The sequence below is a fragment of the Somniosus microcephalus genome, chromosome 1 (assembly GCF_052327205.1).
Source record: "Somniosus microcephalus isolate GS21.2 chromosome 1, FLI_Smic_1.0, whole genome shotgun sequence".
NCBI classification, from domain to species: Eukaryota; Metazoa; Chordata; class Chondrichthyes; order Squaliformes; family Somniosidae; genus Somniosus; species Somniosus microcephalus.
In genome coordinates this window covers 14,795,379-14,814,755 of record NC_140987.1, presented here as the reverse complement: position 1 = coordinate 14,814,755, position 19,377 = coordinate 14,795,379, and the positions used below count along the sequence as shown (strand labels likewise).

The following is a 19,377-nucleotide window of genomic DNA, read 5'->3' as shown; positions in this document are numbered from 1 at the left end:
TTGTTGTTCAGTGGAATTCTGTTCTGATACTTTGTTCTCTTCTGAAGCATTTATGCACTCCTTCGTTTTTCCATCATTAGTCTGCAAGTCCATTTTAGACTTGTCTTTTGCACATGGGCTGATCTTACCATCATCAGTTCCAGAGTCTGAGCTGATCCTGGGTAGGCGGCAATCTTCCTCGCCGTCAAAGAAACTGCACGGTTCGAGTCTTCCCTCGCGATCGGACGTGATGACAGTTCTGGTGAAATTGTAGTAGTATTCCATATCCTCGTCAGAAGACGTGCTTGGATCATCGGCTCCGTCTACCTGCCCTTGAGTTGACTGCTCTCCTCTTTTCTGAAGGATCTCGGTAGAATGGAAAATCCTCTTCACCATATGACTTGCCACCATAAAAGGGAGTCAACCCGAAAAATGTAGTTGAGTGGGCCCGGGCACTGCGTCGGGGGTACCTCCTTTTGTTTGAATCATTATCCTGGGCTTTGTTCCCGTCACCATCCTCCTGTGAAGTCTGGTTTCCGCACTGCAGCACGTGCTTCTGAAACAGGTTTTTCACCCTTTGTTTGTAGACTTTGTTGCACGTTGGACACCTCAGGACTTCCCGCTCATTTTCTGGACTTTCCGTCATTGCTTTTAGGGGGTGCCAGTCCATATTTATTTTCCTGATCCACTCCCGTCCCAGAAGTGGTGGACCTCCCTTAGGTAGTACATATATGTCCATTCCTTGGTGTTCTTTGCCCTTGTGTCTCACCTTGACTTTTATCTTTCCGATGGGGTATACTCTTTGCCCCGTGTATGTCTGCAATACTATCTCCGTATCCCGTAGGGGAATATGTGTGAATAACTTTTTGTAATCTTGCTTATTCATGACCGTCAATGCCGATCTGGTGTCCAATTCCATCTTCACGTGGACTCCTGCTATCTGCAGTGTGGCCCAGATAGTTTGTCGGTCAGCTTCCTTACTCACATTGTGAATTCCCAGTTCCTTGTTGTTGGAGTCTGAATCCGAATTCTGTTCATCCGAACTCTTCTCAGCCACCTTATGTACCTTCCTGTACTTTTCCTGCGGTGACTTTTTGTTGCTGGTCTTCTTTCCTGACCGGCATACTTTAGCTATGTGACCAAGCTTGCCACATTTTCTACATTCCTGGTCTTTAAACCAGCATTGGTTCTGATCGTGTGTTGTCTTTCCACAACGATAACATTTCATTGTACCCGAAGCCATTTGATCTACGCTGAGTACCGCTGCCTTCAGCTGCATTTCCGCAGTGCCTCTCGCTGCGGCTTCGTGCGATGCTGCAATAGTGACAGCCTTATCAAGTGTAAGATCATTCTCTTCAAGCAACCGCTTTTGTGTTCCTTCTTTCGACAATCCACACACGAATTTGTCTCTCAGTGCCTCTGTCAGGTTTTCCCCAAACTGACAGTATTTCGCTAGCTTACGCAGTTCAATTAAGTACTCCGCGTTGCTTTCCTCTTTCAGTTGCGTTCTCACATAAAATTTAAACCGTTCCGCTAACATCAGCGGTGTGGGGTTCAAGTGATCCTTCAGGACAGCAACAATATTAGCGAAAGTCTGATCCGCCGGTTTAGCTGGTGATAGAAGATGCTTCAATAGCCCGTATGTCTTCGCACCCATTGAGTTTAGTAAGGTTAGTGCTTTATCATCATTTGATATTTTATTTGCCTTACAATATATCTCTATGCGTTCTACATACGTGGCCCAATCTTCAACATCGGGATCGAAATCATTGATGTTACCACGCTTAGGCATCCTCGCAATCTTCTTGAGAAACAAAAAGAATTTTTTTTTTCCTTTACAAAATGGCGGTTTCCCGCGCTTGTCTTCTTCCCCGCCTTTTTAAAATGGCGGTTTCCCGCGCTTGTCTTCTTCCCCGCCTACGAAATGGTGGCTTCCCGCGTTTGCCTTTCACCCCCGCTGGCTGTCTCTTGTCACTCCCGCTCGGTCTCGGTCTCCCTCGCTCGCTCGGTCTCCCTCGCTCGGTCTCCCTCGCTCGTTCTCCCTCGCTCGTTCTCCCTCGCTCGGTCTCGTTCTCCCTCGCTCGGTCTCGTTCTCCCTCGCTCGCTCGGTCTCCCTCGCTCGCTCGGTCTCGTTCTCCCTCGCTCGCTCGGTCTCCCTCGCTCGCTCGGTCTCGTTCTCCCTCGCTCGCTCGGTCTCGTTCTCCCTCGCTCGCTCGGTCTCCCTCGCTCGCTCGCTCGGTCTCCCTCGCTCGCTCGGTCTCGTTCTCCCTCGCTCGGTCTCCCTCGCTCGCTCGGTCTCGTTCTCCCTCGCTCGCTCGGTCTCGTTCTCCCTCGCTCGCTCGGTCTCCCTCGCTCGCTCGGTCTCCCTCGCTCGCTCGGTCTCGGTCTCCCTCGCTCGCTCAGTCTCTTCTCTCTCCCGCTCGCTCGGTCTCGCTCGCTCGCTCGGGCTCTGTCTCTCCCGCTCGCTGGAACGGCGATTGCCGTATTGCTGCGTTCGCCCTCCCCAGCGGTTTTCAATTCGTGGCTCCCAGCCCTCTTTTGCAGTCCGGTCCTTTCCCCCCCGGCTGCGGCTGAGTTCCCCGCGGGTTTTTTTTTTTTAAATTTTCTCCCGCGCCTTACGCTGTCCCTGACGCTGCGCCTCGCAGTCTCGGTAGCTGCCCGGCCTTTTTCACCGGTCGCGGTCGAGCTCTCTCTCGATGCTGTTGCGTCTCCCAGCCCGCTTGCAGCCCGGTCTCTCACTCCGGCTGCGTTTGCATTCGCTGCGGTCTCTCACACCGGCTGCGTTTGCATTCACCGCGGCTTCCGTGCCTTACGCTGCCCCAGTCTCAGCGCCTCTGGCCCCGACTTCTGTCCGGCTCTTTCCCCCGGCCGTGGTCGAGTTCTCCGCCCTTATATCCTCCGTTTTTTTTTTATTTTCTCCCCTACTCACAGTCAACGCGGCCGACTTGCTGCTCGTCGCTGATCGGCTTACCCACCACCGTGATAGAAGGGATGATCACTGCCTGTTGCTGATGGAAGGCCTCTTGTCAGAATTCTTCCTTTGCTCTGCAGACCCGAGTCTTTTCTCAGCAGAATGATGAGGGCGGATGCCTCTTCTCAACGCCCGTTAAACTGCCTTGGATGTATCTCTGCCGCAGGGTAAGATCGTACTCATCGCCACTGTTAAGTCTGTGTGTTATATTGCGAATTGCTACACAGACCACAAGAGTAAACTTTAACAGGTCTTTACTGGTTGAAGGTCAGGGCGGAACTGCCCAATAAATCATTACACAGCATTTATATACCGGTGTGGTCACCGTCGGTATTACAGTATACAGCAGCCAAGATAAAGTAGTGCAACTCTTAAAATAGTTCTCTTAAAGGTGGAACAGTTACATACACTACACAATGGCGTTGGCATATCACCGGGAACAGTTGATAGATAGCCTGAAGGAGGTAAAGCATAAAGTGCAGGAGAGAGAGGGAGAGATAAAAAAGGAAAAAGATCTAATTTGCAGACTAACCAGTCTGAAAACTCAGCAAAGGAAGGGAAAAAACAGGGATTTGGAAAGCCAGGAAAAGCTGCTGAGACACCGATGTAAAAACAGGAAAAAAAGAAAAACTTAAAGTTTTACTGACATGGAAGTTATTAACATCTGTGCTGAGACAAATGAAACACAAGATTTGCTGAGTGAAAGGAACCTTAAAAAATGCTGGAATTTCAGTTTGTGAGCAAGTGTGTGTTAAAGTGTGAAAGTTTTCCTGACTATGAATGTTTAAGAAGTTACAGTATTTCTTTTGTCTGAAAGTCTGTCTTTAAAAGAAAGATTCTGTTATGTGTGGTTTAGCTCCACCCACTTCTCTGTTAAAAACGTTTAACCCTTTTGTCTTGTCTTGGATTTTGGAAGTTTTAAGAATGTGTGAATAAGATTGTGCCCCAAGAATTGGAAAAAAAAACCTTTGAAATAATTTAAGTTAAGCTGGTGTGTAAAAACTGAGAAGAGCAACAAAAAGTTTGTTTAACAAAAGATTAAGTTTCAGTCTAAGATTTAACCTTGGAGTCGCGGTTGCTATGGTGAAATCTTCTAAAGCAGTTTGATTTGATTTGTTTAAATGTGAAAAACTAATTTTTCTCCAGTTATATTCAATGTTTTTACAGTATTTTGGAAAGGCATCTGAAGAAAGGACAATAAGAAATATGACATAATTTACTGTTTTCTGCAAGAATGTACTATTTTGTTTTGTTTTATCTGTTCTGTTCATGTTTAGTTAAAGTGTGAAAACACAACTGTCTTTTCGATCAGGAAAGTTTTTTTAATTTACGTGAAGTGACGCAATTGCGCCTGATAATGTTTCGCTCCACCTTCTTAAAAACCTGCAAAGGAGTTAACCCTTCCCACTGACAGTTGTTTAAGTTCACCAAGCAACAACTTTAGTAATGAAATTTAAAGATATTGGACATTATTAAATTTAAGTTTCTTAATTTTAAGTTAATATTTCCCAGAAGGAAAATTATGATTTGATAACTTAACCCCTTGGGCTCTAAGTAGAGTCACAATGGAGTCTCTTCTTTCTTTTGTTATATGGAAGTTACCTTGTAAACTAATTGCAGCACTTCTGTTAAAACACTGTGTAAGCCACCTTGCCTGAGAATCACTTGTTTCTGAAATTGGAAATGGAAGATAAATTGATAGAGATGAAATTGAACATTGACAAAACCTGTCAGTTCAACTGTACTGCTGTTTGGATTTTGGGATAAGTTTGAAATGACAAAATGGACTCAGGCACTATATATTTGGTTACTTTTGGGAAAATAAAAGATCCTCTAAAATAATGATAATAAAATGTATTAATAACTTGGATCAAGTGAGAATGTTTTATCTATGTTTTCTATCTTAAATATTATACTGGACAGTAAAGTTTCTCCAGGACTCATGAATGAGATATGAATGGTAATTAAAGGAAAGTGATTGAGGGTTTAAATTGAAACAGGAGAATTACACCACTGAATGGGAATTTTCAAAATTTTCTAGTGTAAGTCAGGAAAGTGTAGTTAAGAATAGTAAATTGATAGCTTTCTCTTGGAGACATTTGTGTCCCTGCCTTTAATGAACTTTTTAAGAAAACTGAATTTGAAAGTCCAGCCACTACCCAAGACATCGGGACCATGCAGAGGAAGGTGAGCAAAGATCTCCAGGTGACTACAATCTTTTGATAAGACACCTGAAAGCCCGAGAAAGGCTTGTATCGGATGGCATGTGTGGCACGATATTGAGATACCGGTATGAGTGAGCAAATGTGATTCGGTACGTATGAGGCAATTACCATCCAGGAATGTACGGTGAATCTGCACTGAAGAACAGGTCTCAGACATGCTCAGTTACTTGACAACAGCAAAACATGAAATGGTTAATGTAGCTCAGGAGAGCGAGACAACTTTTAAAGCATTGACACATACTCCGTCAAGAAACTATCTAATTGATGAAACAATCAGAATAGAGTTAAACACACTGGTACCTGTTAGAGGGATTGAAATTGAAGTTGAAGTGGAGAGTTACATGGAATCTGGATTGGGACAATTGAGGGCTAAGGAGAAATCATGTTTAGTAAGAATTATCCACAAGATGGATACGAGTAAAAGAGATCTGGAGAATCTTTTAAATCCATGATTTGTTGATTAGATGTTAAACTGTAATGTCGCTTGAAATGATTGTAAGACTGAATTTAACTGTGACTGTAATAATTGTGTTTTGTAGGTAACAGAGCGTGGGAACAACCAGTACAAATCCAGTATGAGGTGATTTTGGTGGTGCCTCCTGTGTCACTACTACTGCAATTACCATGCTTTACGGGTCTAACAGGACCGGTCCCATCAACCAACACGTTTTTAAATATGAGCTACACAATTATGTGGCACAATTCGGATACTCGGATATGACATTCCCCTGTTGTTTGTGGGTTTCAGTGAGCACATGATGCGACTGAACTCCTCCCTAAAGCATTTTTATGTTTTGGAGCAAGACAACTCGAGAATAGATATTGAAATTGACAGCATAGGGGACAACACACACTGGTGGGATATTGGGCTTAATACATCAGCACACCCTTACGTTCGTATTATTTCACACACTCTGGTAGTTCTTCAGCTTGTAATGATAGTGTATTTGATGTATGTATACACTATGTAGTAAGACTTTGATACATAAGCCAATTGGGTACTCATGCCCATGACTAACCAGCACTAACAAGTTAATTGAACACACCTAAAGAGAAGATCTGAAGCAATGTAGAGGAGACCCCAGGCGGGGTAAGATCAGGAAAGATAGAAGAAACGGAGGATATCCCAGGCGGGGCAGGATTGGAACACCGGAACAGTGAATTGAATTTGAGTAAGGGGTCAGAGGTTGCTCCTTCTCCTCAAAGGAATGGACTGTAAGGAAGGGAGAAATCTTCAAGATTCCCTACTAATGCCCAAGTTGAGAGAGCAATAAGAGCTAGCTAGATTAGTCAAGAGCCGATTGTGAGAAGTCAATAAGGATATTTCCTTCTCAAAGAAGGGAATTGTAAGAAATAGCTGTTAGAGTCAAAGATGGGTTTTAATCCTTAGAACAGAGACTGACAGCATGCAGCCGGGAACAGAGAGCAGAAATGCCAGCAAGGTCGAATATCAAGCATCAAAAGACAAATAGAAGTGATAAGGGAATCGTAAAATGCAAGGAACAGGGAGGATAGCACCTGCTAGATAACAAGGAGCCTCAAAGCCATAAAATGCCCTTGAAGAAACTTGACAAAACATTCCTCAGAAAGATAAGAGGGAGGCCTTGTCAGTCATGCAGAAAGGGACGGCGAGGGTTGCCTTCCCGCTTCACAATTGGACAATAGGATGGGGGATCAAATGATTGACACCAGGTGATTACCAGCCCACCGAAATAACTATAAATATAGACGACCGAGAGAGGAAATCGGGCAGTCAGGGGCGAAGGCTTCTCCGAGGTGGCTACGGCCTAACACCTTGGTTAAGTTTAGCCTCTGAGGTGGCTGATGGCCTAACACCTCCAGCAGCTTGAGAGATGACCCAACGGAAGTGACCGCTGCAGCAGACTGCAGGAATCCACCCAATCCGAGACCACCGTACTGCCTCCCCGTCTGTCCAGTTGTGTCATTCCGATTCGGGAGTCGTAGATCACTCCTACTGTCACGGGTTGCATGTCTATTATACTCGGCTTAAACTATATGTAATATCTGATTATGCTTTAAAACTGTAGCTCTTTAATAAAATGTCCATCACCAAGAGTGGCTCGGTAGCACCACTACTGACTGAGCTGGCCGAGCCCTGAAGGACATAGCTGTCAGTCTGGGCCTGCGACAGGTGGTGAGAGAAACACACGAGGGAAAAACCTACTTTACCTCATCCTCACCAATCTACCTTTCACAGACACATCTGTCCATGACAACATTGGTAGCAGTGACCACTGCACAGTCATTGTGGAGACGAAGTCCCGTCTTCACACTAAGGACAATCTCCATTGTGTTGTGCGGCACTACCACCATGCCAAATGGGATAGATTCAGAACAGATCTAGCAGCTCAAAACTGGGCATCTACGAGGCACTGTGGGCCATCAGCAGCAGCAGAATTGTATTCCACCACAATCTGTAACCTCATGGCACGGCATATCCCTCACTCTACCATTACCATCAAGCCAGGAGACCAACCCTGGTTCAATGAGGAGTGTAGAAGAGCATGCCAGGAGCAGCACCAGGCGTACCTAAAAATGAGGTGCCAACCTGGGGAAGCTACAACACAGGACTACATGAATGCTAAAAAGCAGAAGCAGCATGCTATAGACAGGGCTAAGCGATCCCACAATCAACGGATCAGATCAAAGCTCTGCAGTCCTGCCACATCCAGTCATGAATGGTGGTGGACCATTAAACAACTAATGGGAGGAGGAGGCTCCATGAATATCCCCATCCTCCTTGATGGCGGAGCCCAGCACGCGAGTGCAAAAGACAAGGCTGAAGTGTTTGCAACCATCTTCAGCCAGAAGTGCCGAGTGGATGATCCATATCGGCCTCCTCCTGAGGTCCCCACCATCACAGAAGCCAGTCTTCAGCCAATCTGATTCACGCCACGTGCTATCAAGTAACGGCTGAGCGCACTGGATACAGCAAAGGCTATGGGCCCTGACAACATCCCAGCTATCGTGCTGAAGACTTGTGCTCCAGAACTAGCCACGCCTCTAGCCAAGCTGTTCCAGTACAGCTACAACACTGGCATCTATCTGACAATGCGGAAAACTGCCCATGTATGTCCTGTCCACAAATAGCAGGACAAATCCAATCCGGCCAATTACTGCCCCATCAGTCTGCTCTCAATCATCAGCAAAGTGATGGAAGGTGTCATCGACAGTGCTATCAAGTGGCACTTACTCACCAATAATCTGCTCACTGATGCCCAGTTTGGGTTCTGCCAGGACCACTCGGCTCCAGACCTCATTACAGCCTTGGTCTAAACATGGACAAAGGAGCTGAATTCCAGAGGTGAGGTGAGAGTGACTGCCCTTGACATCAAGGCAGCATTTGACTGAGTGTGGCATCAAGGAGTCCTCGCAAACCGGTGTCAATGGGAATCAAGGGGAAAATTCTCCATTGGCTGGAGTCATACCTAGCAAAAAGGAAGATGGTTGTGGTGATTGAAGGTCAATCATCACAGCCCCAGGACATTGCTGCAGGAGTTCCTCAGGACAGTGTCCTAGGCCCAACCATCTTCAGCTGCTTCATCAATGACCTTTCCTCCAACATAAGGTCAGAAATGGGGATGTTCGCTGATGACTGCACAGCGTTCAGTGCCATTCACAACTCCTCAGATAATGAAGCAGTCCATGCCCGCATGCAACAAGACCTGGACGATGTTCAGGCTTGGGCTGATAAGTGGCAAGTAACGTTCACGCCACACAAGTGCCAGGCAATGACTATCCCCAACAAGCGAAAGTCTAAACACCCCCCCTTGACATTCAACGCAATTACCATCACTGAATCCCCCACTATCAACATCCTGGGGGTCACCATTGACCAGAAACTTAACTGGACCAGCCACATAAATACTGTGGCAACAAGAGCAGGTCAGAGGCTGGGAATTCTGCGGCGAGTGTCTCACCTCCTGACTCCCCAAAGCCTTTCCACCATCTACAAGGCACAAGTCAGGAGTGTGATGGAATACTCTCCACTTGCCTGGATGAGTGCAGCTCCAACAACACTCGAGAAGCTCGACATCATCCAGGACAAAGCAGCCCGCTTGATTGGCACCCCATCCACCACCTTAAACATTCACTCCCTCCACCACTGGTGTACCGTGGCTGCAGTGTGGACCATCTACAAGATGCACTGCAGCAACTTGCCAAGGCTTCTTCGGCAGCACCTCCCAAACCCGCAGCCTCTACCACCCAGAAGGACAAGGGCAGCAGGCGCATGGGAACACCACCACCTCCAAATTCCCCTCCAAGTCACACACCATCCTGACTTAGAAACATATCGGCCGATCCTTCATCGTCGCTGGGCCAAAATCCTGGAACTCCCTCCCTAACAGCACTGTGGGAGTACCTTCACCACACGGACTGCAGCGGCTCAAGAAGGCAGCTCACCACCACCTTTTCAAGGGCGATTGGGGATGGGCAATAAATGCCGGCCTTGCCTGCGACGCCCACATCCCAGGATGAAAAAAAAAAAGATGGGGGAGTGGGAGTAAATGAATAGCTCTACCAAAGAGCCTGTACAGGCACGATGGGCCGAATGGCCTCCTTCTGTGCTGTATCATTCCTTTATTCTATGATTCTATCTCAAACTCAAAGACCAGTACAAGCCTGACTAATGTGAGCACGTACAGTGATTTATGGTGGGACCTTGTGCTGTGAAGGTGAGGGACGTTAACACTGCAGATAGCAATCTATCCATCAATATCATGAAACGCTTTGCTTCATAACTGGCATTGTTCCATGGGAATGTTTAATCGATGTGTCTGTAGGGTATGAGAATGTGATCGGTGTCTGTAGGAAATGGGAATGTGATCAATGTCTGTAGGGAATAGGAACTTTTGTTGATGCGTGTTTGCAAACCCAGTAGATTGTATATGTAAGGGTAGATTGAGAGAGAAGACCACTCCCCCATACCCCTCACCCCTCCCATACTCCCCACCCCACCCCCCAAACCCCCTGTCATGAATCTTACCACTCATGTAGAAATGACTCATGGGTTAACACTGGGTGGCCTGCTGGGGGACTGGGAAAGTCTAAATACTCGGGCATGGGCCCAGCTTGTTCAGGACGTTTCTGTAACCAGGAACTAGTGATGTAACTAGAATCTCATGGTTTTGAAACAGTTGATTAAAGCCTTGTTTTATACTCAGATCAAGTGCTCAGTAGTTTTCTTACATCACCGCCCATACCCCATCCATACCTCCTTGCGACACCTTACCGGCCTTGGCTCTTCCATCTGTTTGCCCCCGGCTCTCTAAACCCCCGGCTCTCTAAACCCCCGGCTCTCTAAACCCCCGGCTCTCTAAACCCCCGGCTCTCTAAACCCCCCCATTTCTCGCCCCCCCACCCCATCTCTCCCCCCACCCCGGTCTCCCTCTCTCTCTCCCCCCCCACCGTGTCTCTCCTCCCCCAACTCCCCATCTCTCTACCACCACCGTCTCTCCCCCACCCCGTCTCTCACCCCACCCCCGTCTCTCCCCCCACCTCGTCTCTCCCCGTCTCTCTCTCCCCGTCTCCCTTCACTTTCTCTTTGGTACTCTCTGTCTGTCTCTGCCTTTCATTCTTTATTTCAAACTCCACACACCACACAGCTGCCTGCTCAGTGATGTGATTTATTTAACTTTCCTTCTGAGGTTCTCTCTGAACATTCCATTTTACTGCTTCTGTTAATTCTCTGACATCGGTCCAGCTACCATCTTAAAAAAGGCAACAACTGTTTAAATGACCTTGAGTCCGACTGCCCCAGATATCTGCGGACTAATGTGCAAGAGCTCTCCGAGGCCGCAGCCCTGCCGGAATGGGAGTTGCTGTATAGGAAGGGAGGCCAACACTTTTACAGAAACGGGTCGGAAACGGTGAAAACAACACAACAAAAGGATTAAACAAACAGGTGCTCATTGCAAGTGCGTGATAGGGAATTAAAAAGTTTGGTAAAACCTCTCATTCTCCAAACATGAGACATTATGTGTGTCCCACATTAAAAGGACACGGGCTCTCACCTTGGGTAACTGGAACGACAAGCACTTCGGGGCTTCCAGTGAAATGTCTGCCAAATCTTTACTTGGCCAGGGCGATGTCATCCTCTTTCTCTCCCTCCAAATCCTGGAATTATTCCTTATTTGTTCCTCAACTCCCTCCTCAAACACTTCCAGGACAGCACAGGTTAGATACAGAGTAAAACTCCCTCTACACTGTCCCATCAAACACTCCCAGGGCAGGTACAGCACAGGTTAGATACAGAGTAAAGCTCTCTCTACACTGTCCCATCAAACACTCCCAGGGCAGGTGCAGCACGGGTTAAATGTAGAGTAAAGCTCCCTCTACACTGTCCCATCAAACACTCCCAGGGCAGGTACAGCACGGGTTAAATATAGAGTAAAGCTCCCTCTGCACTGACCCATCAAACACTCCCAGGGCAGGTACAGCACGGGTTAGATACAGAGTAAAGCTCCCTCTACACTGTCCCATCAAACACTCCCAGGGCAGGTACAGCACGGGTTAGATACAGAGTAAAGCTCCCTCTACACTGTCCCATCAAACACTCCCAGGGCAGGTACAACACAGGTTAGATACAGAGTAAAACTCCCTCTACACTGTCCCATCAAACACTCCCAGGGCAGGTACAGCACAGGTTAGATACAGAGTAAATCTCCCTCTGCACTGACCCATCAAACACTCCCAGGGCAGGTACAGCACGGGTTAGATACAGAGTAAAGCTCCCTCTACACTGTCCCATCAAACACTCCCAGGGCAGGTACAGCACGGGTTAGATACAGAATAAAGCTCCCTCTACACTGTCCCATCAAACACTCCCAGGGCAGGTACAGCGCGGGTTAGATACAGAATAAAGCTCCCTCGACACTGTCCCATCAAACACTCCCAGGGCAGGTACAGCACGGGTTAAATATAGAGTAAAGCTCCCTCTACACTGACCCATCAAACACTCCCAGGGCAGGTACAGCACGGGTTAAATATAGAGTAAAGCTCCCACTGCACTGTCCCATCAAACAGTCCCAGGGCAGGTACAGCATGGGTTAGATACAGAGTAAAGCTCCCTCGACACTGTTCCATCAAACACACACAGGGCAGGTACAGCCCGGGTTAGATACAGAGTAAAGCTCCCTCTACACTGTCCCATCAAACACTCCCAGGGCAGGTGCAGCACGGGTTAGATACAGAGTAAAGCTCCCTCGACACTGTCCCATCAAACACACACAGGGCAGGTACAGCCCGGGTTAGATACAGAGTAAAGCTCCCTCTACCCTGTCCCATCAAACACTCCCAGGCCAGGTACAGCACGGATTAGATCCAAAGTAAAGCTCCCTCTACACTGTCCTGCCAAATACTCTAATGTGGCTTGCATTCCCTTGAGTTTAGAACATTGAAGAGTGACCTATTCGATGTGTTTAAAATGATAATGGGACTCTACAGAGAAGGTAACTTGGGGGTCTGTATACAACTCCCACTAACGTTTTCTGCCTCTTGGTATTTTTCAGCTCTACCCATACAGATTCCACATCATGACAGCTTAATATCCCTCCTTACTGTTGTGTTAATCTCCTCTTTAACCAGCAATGCTACCCTACCTCCTTTTCCTTTTTGCCTGTCCTTTCTGAATATTGAATACCCCTGGGTGTTGAATTCCCAGCCTTGGTCACCCTGGAGCCATGTCTCCTTAATCCCAATTATATCATATCCGTTTACATCTATTTGCGCAGCTAATTCATCCACCTTATTACAAATGCTCCTCGCATTAAGACAAAGGCCTAGAAATTCAGTAAGTCCCCGCCAGCTCGCTTGCGCCCAAAAGTTAGCGCTGCGCGCGGAACCAGTTGCGACCGTCAGAAATTCAGTTCTTGCACCCCAAGTCGGAACCGGGCGCTATTCCAGGGTGTGCCCGCCCCCGCTTGGGACGCTGAAACTGAATTTCAGCACTGTAGGTGCCGCTGCGCCACCCGCTGCGGAGCGGCAGGCTGCGGTACTGCAGGCCTCCTCCTTCTCTTAAGGGGGAGGTGCCTGCAATGGGGAGATCGCCGCTTGATAGTGCCGGCAAATGAGCCCGGCACCACGGAGAAGTGCCGGGCTCACGGAAAGCAGCCGGCAATGCCGCGGGGGGGGGGGGGGCGGTGGAGGAGGCCGGGGAAGGAGGTGCGGGCAGGCGGCCGCCGAAAAAGCGGCCGGCCGCACCTCCGCCTTAACTAGCGCCACTAAGGCTGCAGGACGGCCACGGTTGCAGAACGTTGTTTGCGGCCGCTGCGGAAGAGGCGGCCGCAACTAAATATGGGGGTCGGGCCGTTATCGGGGCGGAACCGGGGCACTGCGCACACCGATGACGTCATCGGTGCCGGCGCAGCGCTACCGGCTACCGCCGCCATTACCGTTGCGCTGAATATCAGCGCAAACTCCTCTATTGGCGCAGAAGCCCTCTTTGGGCGGTAACTGGGCGCAAAGCTGGTGGGGCCTTACTGAATTTCTAGCCCAAAGCCTTTAATCTTGTTTTTTTTTTTTGTTTTTTAACACCCCTAGTCCTTTTAGAATTATTATTTACTGTGGTCCTGTTTGATTTACACCCTTGATTTCTCTGCCTTCCACTTTTGCTTTTCTCCTTCCTGTTTTTTGCTTCTAGCCTTGCTTCCCTTTCCTCTGTCTCCCTGCTCAGGTTCCCAACCCCCTGCCATTTTAGTTTAAACCCTCCCCAACAGCACTAGCAAACACTCCCCCTAGGACATCGGTCCCGGTCCTGCCCAGGTGCAAACCATCCAGTTTGTACTGGTCCCACCTCCCCCAGAACCATTTCCAATGTCCCAGGAATTTGAATCCCTCCCCCTTGCACCATTCCTCTAGCCACGTATTCATCTGAAATATCCTTCTATTTCTACTCTGACTAGCATGTGGCACTGGTAGCAATCCTGAGATTACTACCTTTGAGGTCCTATTTTTTAATTTACCTCCTAACTCCCTATATTCAGCTTTTCAGACCTCATCCCGTTCTTTACCTACATCGTTGGTACCTATATGCACCACGACAACTGGCTGTTCACCCTCCCCTCCAGAATGTCCTGCAGCCACTCCAAGACATCCTTGACCCTTGCACCAGGGAGGCAACACACCATCCTGGAGTCTCATTTGCGGCCGCAGAAACAAGAAACTATTTCCTCTGGTGCTGGAATCAAGAACAAGGGGACATAATCTTAAAATTATAGCCAGGTTATTCAGGAGTGAAATCCGGAAGCACTTTTCCACACAAAGGATAATGGAAACCGGAACAGAAAATTGCTGTGGATGCTGGTGGGACAATTAAAATTTTCAGAACTCAATAAATTTTTGTTGGGTAAGGTGAGGGATATGGTGCAAAGGCAGGTAGATGGAGTTGAGGTGCAGGTCAGCCATGATCGAACTGAATGGCGGAACAGGCATGAGGGGCTAAATGGCCTCCTGCTGTTGCAGTGTTCCTTCGTTCTTGACCCCCCTCAACTGCTGGAAACAGTTTACTTCTAACTCGACACCAACTTTCATTTATATAGCGCCTTTAACGCAGTAAAACATCCCAAGGCGCTTCACAGGAGTGGTATCAAACAGAATTTGAAACATCATTAGGACAGAGGTAGGTTTTCAGGAGGGTCTTAAAGGAGGAGAGAGATATAGAGAGGCGGAGAGCTTTAGGGAGGGAACTCCAGAGCTTCGGACCTTGGCACATGAAGGCACGTCCGCCAATGGTGAAGCGAAGGAAATCAGGGATGAGCAAAAGGCCAGGATTGGAGGAGGGCAGCGATCTCGGAGGGTTGTGGGGCTGGAGGAGGTTACAGGGATGGGGAGGGGTGAGGCCACGGAGGTGATTTGAAAACAAGGATGAAAAGTTTTTAAATGGAGGCATGGCCTGAATGGGAGCCAATGTAGGTCAGCGAGCAACATCCGCCCCACTTGGATCAGGCATCAGCCCATGATCTTTACAGAGTATGATTTGGACAGGTTGGGTGATTATACTGCATCTGCCATGCTTCTGCCCAATGTGGATAAATGCGAGGTTATCCACTTTGGTGGCAAAAAACAGGAAGGCAGATTATTATCTGAATGGCAATAGATTGGGAAAAGGGGAAGTGCAACGAGAACTGGGTGTCCTTGTGCACCAGTCGCTGAAGGTAAGCATGCCGGTGCAGCAGGCAGTTAAGGCGGAAAATGGCATTTTGGCCTTCGTAGCGAGAGGGTTTGAGTACAGGAACAAGGATGTCTTGGTGCAGTTGTACAGGGCCTTGGTGAGACCACACCTTGAGTATTGTGTGCAGTTTTGGTCGCCTTTTCTGAGGAAGGATGTTCTTGCCATGGAGGGAGTGCAGTGAAGATTCAGCAGACCGATACCTGGGATGGCAGGAATGATGTATGAGGAGAGATTGGGTCGATTGGGCTTATACTCGCTGGAGTTTAGAAGAATGAGAGGGGATCTCGTTGAAACTTATAAAATTCTAACAGGACTAGACAGACTAGATGCTGGAAGGATGTTCCCGATGGCAGGGGGAGTCCAGAACCAGGGGTCACCGTCTAAGGATAAGGGGTAAGCCATTTAGGACAGAGATGAGGAGGAATTTCTTCACCCAGAGAGCGGTGAACCTGTGGAATTCTCTACCAGAGAAGGCAGTAGAGGCCAATTCATTAAATATATTCAAGAAGGAGTTAGATATATTTCTTAAGGCTAAAGGGATCAAGGGATATGGGGAGAAGGCAGGGACAGGGTACTGAGTTTGGATGATCAGCCATGATCTCATTAAATGGCGGAGCAGGCTCGAGGGCCGAATGGCCTACTCCTGCTCCTATCTTCTATGTTTCTAACTCACACAGTATTGGCAGCTCCAGCCCACCGTGGTGTGGGCCGTCTCTTTCAGCTCCTGGATGCTGCTGGGGCTGAGGCAGGCCATGCGGCGCAGGCAGCCATCGTGGAAGACCCGGGTGCAGACCCTGCAGGGGTAAAGGTCATCGGCCGTCCAGACCTCGCACACATCGCACATTTCGTCATTGGTTACCTGCGGAAACGAGAGGAAAGTTTAACACATTCCGTTTTCGGGCAAAGGAAAACCTGGCCTTGCAGCCTCACCATAAGTCAACTTTTCATGCAGTAAGTTTGTTTTTATTGTCTTCTCCCTTTTCATAAGAACATAAGAAATAGGAGCAGGAGTAGGCCGTATGTCCCCTCGAGCCTGCTCAGCCATTCAGTGAGATCATGGCCGACCTTTCACCTCAACTCCACTTTCCCGCACTATCCCCATAGCTGATGAAAGGTCATCGGCCTGAAACGTTAACCATGCTTCTCTCTATGAGACCACAGCTTGAGTATTGTGTGCAGTTTTGGTCGCCTTATCTGAGGAAGGATGTTCTTGCCATGGAGGGAGTGCAGCGAAGATTCACCAGGCTGATACCTGGGATGGCAGGGATGACGTATGAGGAGCGATTGGGTCGATTAGGCTTATATTCGCGAGAGTTTAAAAGAATGAGAGGGGATCTCATTGAAACTTATAAAATTCTAACAGGACTAGACAGCACGGTGGCATAGTGGTTAGCACTGTTGCCTCACAGCGCCAAGGACCCGGGTTCGAATCCGGCCTCGGGTGACTGTCTGTGTGGAGTTTGCACATTCTCCCCGTGTTTGCGTGGGTTTTCTCCGGGTGCTCCGGTTTCCTCCCACAGTCCAAAGATGTGCGGGTTAGGTTGATTGGCTATGATAAATTGACCCTTAGTGTTAGGGGGATTAAATACGTGGGGTTACGGGGATAGGGTGGGATATGTGTTGGTGTAGGGGTTACGCGGATCGGGTGGGATATGTGTCGGTGCAGGCTCGATGGGCCGAAATGGCCTCTATCTGCACTGTGGGGTTTCTGTGATTCTGTGATTCTGTGATAAGGGGTAAGCCATTTAGGACGGAGATGAGGAGGAATTTCTTCACCCAGAGAGTGGTGAACCTGTGGAATTCTCTACCACAGAAGACAGTTGAGGCCAATTCATTAAATATATTCAAGAAGGAGTTGGATATATGCCTTAAGGCCAAGGGGATCAAAGGATATGGGGAGAAAGCAGGGACAGGGTACTGAATTTGGATGATCAGCTACGATCGCATTGAATGGCGGAGCAGGCTCGAGGGGCCGAGTGGCCTACTCCTGCTCCTATCTTCTATGTTTCTCCACAGATGCTGCCTGACCTGCTCAGTATTTCCAGCATTTTTAGTTTTTACTCCCATATCCCTGGATTCCCCTAGAGTCCAAAAATCTATCGATCTCAGCCTTGAATCTACTCAACGACTGAGCCTCCACAGCCCTCTGAGGTAGAGAATTCCAAAGATTCACAACCCTCTGAGTGAAGAAATTTCTCCTCATCTCAGTCCTAAATGGCCGACCCCTTATTCTGAGACTGTGATCCCTGGTTCTAGACTCCCCAGCCAGGGGAAACATCCTCCCAGCATCTACCCTGTCAGAATGATGTATGTTTCAATGAGATCACCCCTCATTCTTCAAAACCCTAGAGAATATAGGCCTAGTCTACTCACTCTGTTCTCATGGGACAATCCCCCATCCCAGGAACCAGTCTGGTGAACCTTCGTCGCACTCCCTCTATGGCAAGTATACCCTTCCTCCTCTTCCACTAATCCACATTGAAATTGGCAAACTCGCTTGGAGAGGTCAAAAAGATGGCTAGAGTGGGAAATGGTACAAAGATCACCTGGCTGCAGTAGGTGATACTCTCCATAGGCTGGAACTTTGTGGGAGAATATAAGAACATAAGAAATAGGAGCAGAAGTTGGCCATTCAGCCCCTCGAGCCTGCTCCGCCATTCAGTGAGATCATGGCTGATCTTCGACCTCAACTGCACTTTCCTGCCCGATCCCCATATCCCTCGATTCCCCTAGAGACCAAAAATCTATCGATCTTAGCTTTGAATACACTCAATGACTCAGCATCCACAGCCCTCTGGGGCAGAGAATTCCAAAGATTCACCACCCTCTGAGTGAAGAAATTTCTCCTCATCTCAGTCCTGAATGGCCGACCCTTTATCCTGAGACAGTGACCCCTGGTTCTAGACTCTCCCTCTCTCACTCTCCATTTCGCTGTCTCTCTCTCTCTCTCTCTCTGCTCTGTCTGTGGGTTTCCCTCTGGCTGCACAGTGAGAGGTGGGGCTGTCTATCAATATCCATTCTGGCAGCGAGAGGCCGGTATTAAAAAGCCAAGGCGAAGAGTTTTAAGGCCGCGACTGCTGCCCAACGCGGCTGAGGTAGTTGCACACGCGCAGTTAGTGTTTTTTCGGTTGTTCGCAAACGGAAAAGAAAATATTGTCGCTGTTACAAAGAAAACACTTCCAGAGAGAAAGGAGGGGATGGGGTGGTGAAAAGAGATCGCTACTGCCGAACACAGCCACATCAGGAAAAGAAAATCCACGCCAGCAAAACACAATAAACGTTCATTTTTTATTAATTTTCTTCTCCTTTCCCTCCACACGGAGCTTGCGCTCCAAACAAATAAATCTCCGCAACCCTCCCCCTGCCAAAATATCCATTAAAACCAACTCGCGCTATTATTACATGTTATTAAACCAACCCATAGCTCCACAGATTCAGGCTTGCGATATATTGTTTTTTTATTCGTTCCTGCGATGAGGGCATCACTGGCAAGGCCGGCATTTATTGCACATCCCTAATTGCCCCTTGAGAAGGTGGTGGTTGTAATGATATCAGCAAATAGTGATGGTATTTGCCTGTTTGATTATGATGCCTTACCAGCATAGTTGCCTGATTGATTACTTATGCCTGACCAGCAGAGGGCATGTGACAGAGACAAGCAGTTTAGTTTTAGTTTTGTTTTAGATGGATTTCTAGCATGGTGTCTCCTGTAAGGCTGTTAACCAGAGTTGAACAAACTTTAGATTAAAAGACATTCTCTTTCATAAATGTCTCATCATTGAACCCACAAAGAAATCAATACATTGTGTCAGAAGTGATTGAAAGAGATGAAGAGGAAAAATCTGAAGTTAAATCAGCTCTCCACATATTAGCAAGCCAAAAGAGAACATCGTTACTTACCATTGGAGAATAGCTAACGAAGTGAAAAAATGGAAGGTTTACTCCCACCGGCGAAGCTTCAGTTGACAGGTAATGTGGCTGAAAATTGGAGGAGGTTCAAACAACGTGTG

At 47.9% G+C, this 19,377-nt stretch overlaps 1 protein-coding gene across 1 annotated transcript in view; it reads right to left on the bottom strand.

The window, feature by feature from the left end:
* Window positions 1–19,377, bottom strand: part of phf24 (PHD finger protein 24) — a 79,433-nt gene that overhangs the window by 35,048 nt on the left and 25,008 nt on the right. Inside the window, exon 2 of the mRNA XM_085968221.1 lies at window positions 16,041–16,226. Coding sequence (XP_085824347.1) covers window positions 16,041–16,226 — 186 coding nt within the window. The remainder of the gene's footprint in view (window positions 1–16,040; window positions 16,227–19,377) is intronic.